The 6,000-nt window shown below is 48.0% G+C and overlaps 1 protein-coding gene across 8 annotated transcripts in view; it reads right to left on the bottom strand.

Annotated features, from left to right (window-relative positions):
• Nucleotides 1–1,753: 1,753 nt before the first annotated feature.
• The window catches only part of TBL1X (transducin beta like 1 X-linked), a 256,300-nt gene continuing 252,053 nt past the window's right edge, over nt 1,754–6,000 (bottom strand). For all 8 annotated transcript variants that reach the window (XM_054470831.2, XM_054470830.2, XM_054470824.2 and 5 more), the window contains one exon: nt 1,754–5,375. In XM_054470831.2, coding sequence (XP_054326806.1) covers nt 5,349–5,375 — 27 coding nt within the window. In that variant the 3' untranslated portion in view covers nt 1,754–5,348. The remainder of the gene's footprint in view (nt 5,376–6,000) is intronic.

The raw sequence follows: 6,000 nt of genomic DNA, 5'->3' as shown, positions 1-6,000 counted from the left end.
ACACCCAGCTGTTTGTTTCCCGCAGTATCTCAAGACAAGTACCTTTTGCATGAGGATAACTCTGTTCCTAACCAAAGCCTCCATTCTCCAGAGCATTTGCTTCACATTCTAGCTGAAGGTTGGTCCTACAGATAACATCCTCCCTCCCCGAACCCACTGTTCCTTCTCTATTCTCCAGATTGAACTTCTTACCTTACTTACCATGCTGTGAATGAGACACTTCAGAGACAAAGGACCCAGACTGGACAAAAACTGGCTCAGTCATCTTTTTTAAGGGCATAAATCTGTTCTCCATCCCCTCCTACCCTTTTCCTGTACTTCACAAGGGACTTTCAGGATTCCGCCAGACAGCCATCATCAACAGTCAGCTTCCAGAGAGAACTCGTGCAGAGAGCTTTCTGTGAACATGAAGAATGTTCTCTGATATCCTTTTGAAACAGCACCAAGATGGGGCAATTAAAAAAAAAAAGCGAGATCTCTGTTTAGTGAGTTGAAACTTAGATTCCTAAAATAAAGGAGGAGCTTCAATGGACAGGGGGAAGCCTTTTGAGACGCACTGTGGGGAAGGGTTCCATCCATCTGAAAATTTAAGTTATATAAATTCTGGCAATCATGGTCCCAATCAAGTTTCCTCTATAACACAAAGAAACCCACTTAGAGCTAGTCATACGTCAACGGCATTCTTAGGGGAGCCACCAAAGCCTCCCGCCACGCATGCATTTATCCTGGGAACTGCCACATACTTTGTGGTCTGCCCACTGTTTCCATGCGGTTCTTCCCGAGCTGTCCCAGAGTTCTGCAGTACCCCTCAGGGTGCCCCAAATCCACCACCTGGCAACACACTTGCTCCACTTGGCAGGGGCTAAAGAGAAAAATGAAAATGAGCAGGTGAACCCCAGAAAACACCGGGAGATAGGTTTTTCTCTAAAGGTGACAACTGCTCACATAATATTCAGTCTTCAGTTGCCAATTCAAGACCTGAATTTGGGATTTGGTCCCTGCAAAAGTCTGGATCATCAGTGAAGGTCACAGGCACACTTGGATCTTTCCCAGGCAATCACCACAGAAGCCTCTATGCCCCTCGCCATCTGTTTTGTCCTAGTGCAGAACAAGCAGGATTAGAGGGAAATGACACTGTGACTTTGTCTGGGACTCATCTGCAAAGTGAAACCTCAGACTAAGAGTAAGGCCATCTCTTCCCCTCTCGGAATCTACAGCCTCCTTCATAGAATGCGGATAGCAATATCCATTCACTAATTACATTATTTAACAGCCACCTATTAATTAAAGCAGCATAAATGAAGACATGCACAAAGCAAATGTCAATAAATGTTTGCCACATGTTGGTTTGCACCATGCAGACGTCCATGTCCAAAGTCACCCTATCCTGTTAGGTTCTGCAAATTACTCAGGGGTAATTCGGGAACTCAAACTCCCAGTCAACCAATCCGCTGATGAGAGAACATTCATTTGCTTTGTCTTTTTCCAACAGCCAGCCTGAAATAAAAGAATGAAAAGGAAACACACTAAAAAGCATGATCCCTGGACAGAACCACCTTTCAGAACAGCAGGCGGCTGCTGTGACTGCCACGTCACTGCGTTCTGCCCCCAGCTCCCTATCTCACACAGCAATCCTAAACGGAGGCACTCAAGGTACTTCCTTCTGGAGAAAATACAGAGCTCTGTCTTCAGTCACTCAGTCAACGTGGGCCCAAGAGTTCCAGAGCGAGAGGAAGAAAGCACACCCACCAAGTTCTCTAATATCAAAATAGAGCAATTTATTCAAGACACTGAATATGATCTGTTGATTCTCTCTTGAAACAAATGAGCTACAACACACAAGGTGATTTTTTTTTTTCTTCAAAGAGCGTGAGGGTGAGTACAGGTGGCGGGGGGAATGAAACGGCGGTCAATGTCATCTGAACAGAATCGGAAAAATGCCAATAGAGAACACGTCTGGCTGTACGTCTGACACAGACAATAAAAACTGCACAAGCCAGAATGCAAAACTTCAGTGAGTGGCGGAAGGAACATTTCTGCATTTGACAAGAAACATAAGCTTTTTTTTTTTTTTTTTTTTTAAATGGCGGAACAAAAGGTTAAAAAAGAGAAAAGCAACAAGAACAAAGCAGACCCTTACATTTGACAAAGTGCACTTCACTTGGCTCCATGATCTATTTCTTAGAAAGACTAAACAAAAGTCAAGTCCTATGGTGTTGCGAGGGGTCAGAGGGTTTCACCCTGTAACGTCCGGCCTTTTTGGTCCCCCTTGGGGCAGTATCCCTTTCCCAGGTGTGTGCGGGACCTGACTCTTGGTCACTGTGAACCCGACCAAACACTCTAGGAAGGTCTGTCATGCTATGTCTGCTTTCAAGGTCACGTTTGGTCACTAAGACTTAGGCATTCCTCACCATGTTTTAAGAGCTGTAAACAACGTTGAACAATAACATTCCACAGGCCATTTCTTGATCACAGGGATGACTCTACCAACATTCCAGCAGCAGAGAGGGTGAATAGTGGTGTGCAAATGCTGGAGGCTCCGAAAACAGCTGTCCATGGTGTCGTCCTGCTGAGAACGGGGATGGATATGAAGGGTGCTAGCTGCATCTTGCGCTTGGTTTTGCTTGCGGCTGCAGGCTGGGGAAGCCAGGGATGGAGCCTGGGGTCCGAGGCCTCCCAGCCCAGGTTTCTACCTAACAATTCCGACATGGTTCACATTCATCAAGACTAAAGCCATCCCTCGGGAGAGACCCTGGCTACCGACATTCATGTGAAGATTGTCTAGTGAATTGCTTGTGACACACCCCACCATCGCCATCCCACAGTTGTTACTGGTTTGTCAAGCACAAGCCATGTCCTAACGACAGGCTGGCCTTTGACAGCAGATGTTCTGCAGAGATGAGTGCATTTTTATTTGGGTGGGGTAGAGATGGTGTCTTTTGGACCCCAACACACTGTACTCTAAACTTAACGGGGTCCTTCGGATGGGAAATCATCACCTCATCCGGGGACACTGGCTATCTTCAAAGATGGGTGCGGCGAGTCCACATCACTGTGACCTTCCTCGCTAAGTGTTTCGGAAACAGAGCCCGAATAAAATACTCATCTCGAACCAGAGCACTTTTTGGTCTTCTGGGACATGAATAATTCACATACCCAAGTGGAGGCCAATCAATGATCTGAGAATGATCAATGCACCCTGGCTTCTGCAGGTGGTCCTGGCACATTCCAAGTTCCATAGGAAGCCCTGACCCTTCCCTGACGGCTGGGTTTTGGCTCCGCAGATGAATGCCACCTTCACAATAACACCGTCTCGCTGCTGGCACACCAGATTGCACCCTACCCACTGCTGGTGACACAGCAGCCCCCACGGGCCGGGCCAACTTCCTCAGCCCTTCTGCCCACAGGAAAACCAACAGGAGAAGAAGCCCTTGTCCTTTGGCCTTTTCCCCCTTGCTAATGAAAAAAATAAGTCAGTGTCGGGTTATGACAGCAAGCAGATGAAGGTCACCAGATTCACTGAAATGAAGCTCTTCTAGGAACACAAAGCCTTGTTTAATTTTTTAAAAACAGCAAAAAGATTATTTAAAAAAGATCTTTCTCCTAGTCTTCTGTGAGAGAAAGAAATTATAAAGATGGCAGAAATTATTAGCGACATTCTACCTCTATAATTCACGCTCAGGACTGAAAATCTTCCTTCTGCATTCATTTCTGTCAGCGTTAGACTAAGTGACATGCGGGAGCCTCTATGTCAGCTCTGCAAGGACTCGCCAAGCCTGCTCTTGGAGAAATGACCATCGGTCGTTATATAGCTGTGGGAAAGACATAGCCAACACGCCTAATCCAGCCGAGCTGTCGGTTTCGACGGCTTCCGCAGTACCTTATCGTTCTGCCAATGCTCCCTCGAGGCCAGAGGGCGCGCGGCTCTTCGCTGCTTTCCTGCTGGCTGCCAAGGTGCGTACACACCAAAAGATGCGAGGTTCTTCTTCCAGCCGGCATGGCTGGGACCTCCCTCACTGGCTGCAGAGCAATCTCGCTGCTGACCCCTAAGACTGACCCTTGTCCAGCCAGAGTTTCCCTGACCACCTTTCCTGAGGCTGAGGGGAAAGCCAGGGGCTCCCTCAGGCCCTGCCTGCGGCTTCTTCGGTTCTTTTTAAAACATGAATCACACAAAGCTCTCTATGTCTGATGGCCATTTTAAGATTTTAAAATTGTTTTAACATAAAAATATTATTTTTTTCCAAAAATACTCCAGGCTCTTTCTCTTATAAGTCATTTTTTTTCTCCTGTAAAAAGCCCCCCTGCCCTGCCTTCTTACATAAAGCACTTACTACGCGCCAAAGTGCCCTTGAGACCTAAGATCTGAAGCAACTATGAGAAAGGTACAGAGGGAGGGGGGGAGGGAGGGAGGGGGGGAGGGGGGGAGGGAGGGAGGGAGGGGGAGGGAGGGAGGGGGGAGGGGGAGGGAGGGAGGGAGGGAGGGGGGGAGAGAGAGAGAGAGAGAGAGAGAGACAGAGAGAGAGAGAACGCCAGTGAGAAAGCGAGCGCGAGCGCAAGGGGAGGAGAGGGTGGGAGAGGGCGGAAGGGGAAAGCTGTCGGTGGGAGATTGTGTCTTCATGTCCACGGGGCTGCATCTCTTGAGGGTGCACTGAAAAAGCAGAGCTCACCAGACAGAGTGGAAAGGCAGGGGGAGGGGCAGGGAGCAACAGAGGGAAGAGACAACAAGCCCAAGACAGCTTCCATCTCAGACAGAAGGCCCCCAGAAGACAGAATTCCAGCCGATAGAAAAACCACCCAATGAACAAAGAAGATTCTAGAAAATAGAAAGTGTTGGGATTACAAAGTTGCGCATTTCATCGGTACAAACTGGTCTTTGAACATCCTTTGTGAGAGCAACTGTAGTGTCCAAATTGTTAGGGAAAACAAACAAAAAATCCCAAGGAGGAGGGTTTTTTTCCCCATCCCTGTTTGGTTTATCACAGCATTTTGCTTTTTTTTTGGCACAGCTTTTTACATTTCTTTCCATTCAGCCATCACAGAGCCTGTTCCGGGTGGAAACCAATCCACACGCCTCGAGCTAGTGACTTCCTCCTTCCCAGGCTGAATGTCCTCAGTGGAAACCATTCTATCCCCGTTTGATGTGATTTGCTTCTGTTTTTGCTTGCCTTTTAAAAACTTCTTGATGAAGATTACGAAAACATATAGACTCCTGCGGCCAGAGACGAGTTGGTTTCAGAGTACACTCTAACGCAAGTCAAGTTCCTACAGTTTTGGAGAATAGAGCTGCAACCCTACACATTCACGGCTGGTCATTAGAATTCTTTTCTTTTTTCGATAATATTTTGTGGTTACTTCCGCAGATCCAAAACACACACCTGGAAGGAAAGATAAAGCACCTGTCATCTTGAGAGACAACACAAAGCTGCCTTTAGAGTGAGAAGTCGGCAAGCTGCGGCCCCCACGCCCAATCTAGCCCTCCACCGATGTTTGTCAGTAAAGTTTATTGGAACATCGTCATGAAGGGTCAGAGAAGCTCCCATAACAGACTGGCATCTGGACATCGGACCGAGCAAACTGAAGCAAACAGCACAGAGCAGAAACGCCAGGTTAAGGGTAATGATAGGAATTAACAGAGTGGCAGAGGTCCCAGAAGGGACACCTGCAATTGTGGGGCAGATGACAATACGAGCCCAAGTACATGGCCTCTGACAACATTTGGGGACTACACTGACACTTGGCCGGTCAGCCAGAATGCCGCTTGCCCCAGAGGTCAAGGCAACCTCAAGTCCAGGGCAAAATAAGAAATCCAGATGCCCCATGGGAAGAAAAGAGGGCCCAGGAGACCTGCAGGATGGCCACCAAAGGCCCGGGCTTCTCAGCCGCAGCACGGGTGACAACTGTGGCCACCCTGTGCACAGTAGGAGGTTTAGCAGCATCCCTAAGCTCCACCCACGAGATGCCAGTGGCATCCCCATCTAAGCACAGTCACGTGCCACATAA

The sequence above is a fragment of the Pongo pygmaeus genome, chromosome X (genome assembly GCF_028885625.2).
Source record: "Pongo pygmaeus isolate AG05252 chromosome X, NHGRI_mPonPyg2-v2.0_pri, whole genome shotgun sequence".
In the NCBI taxonomy this organism is placed as follows: Eukaryota; Metazoa; Chordata; class Mammalia; order Primates; family Hominidae; genus Pongo; species Pongo pygmaeus.
The sequence above is the reverse complement of the archived record's forward strand: the minus strand, read 5'-3'. Positions and strand labels throughout refer to the sequence as shown.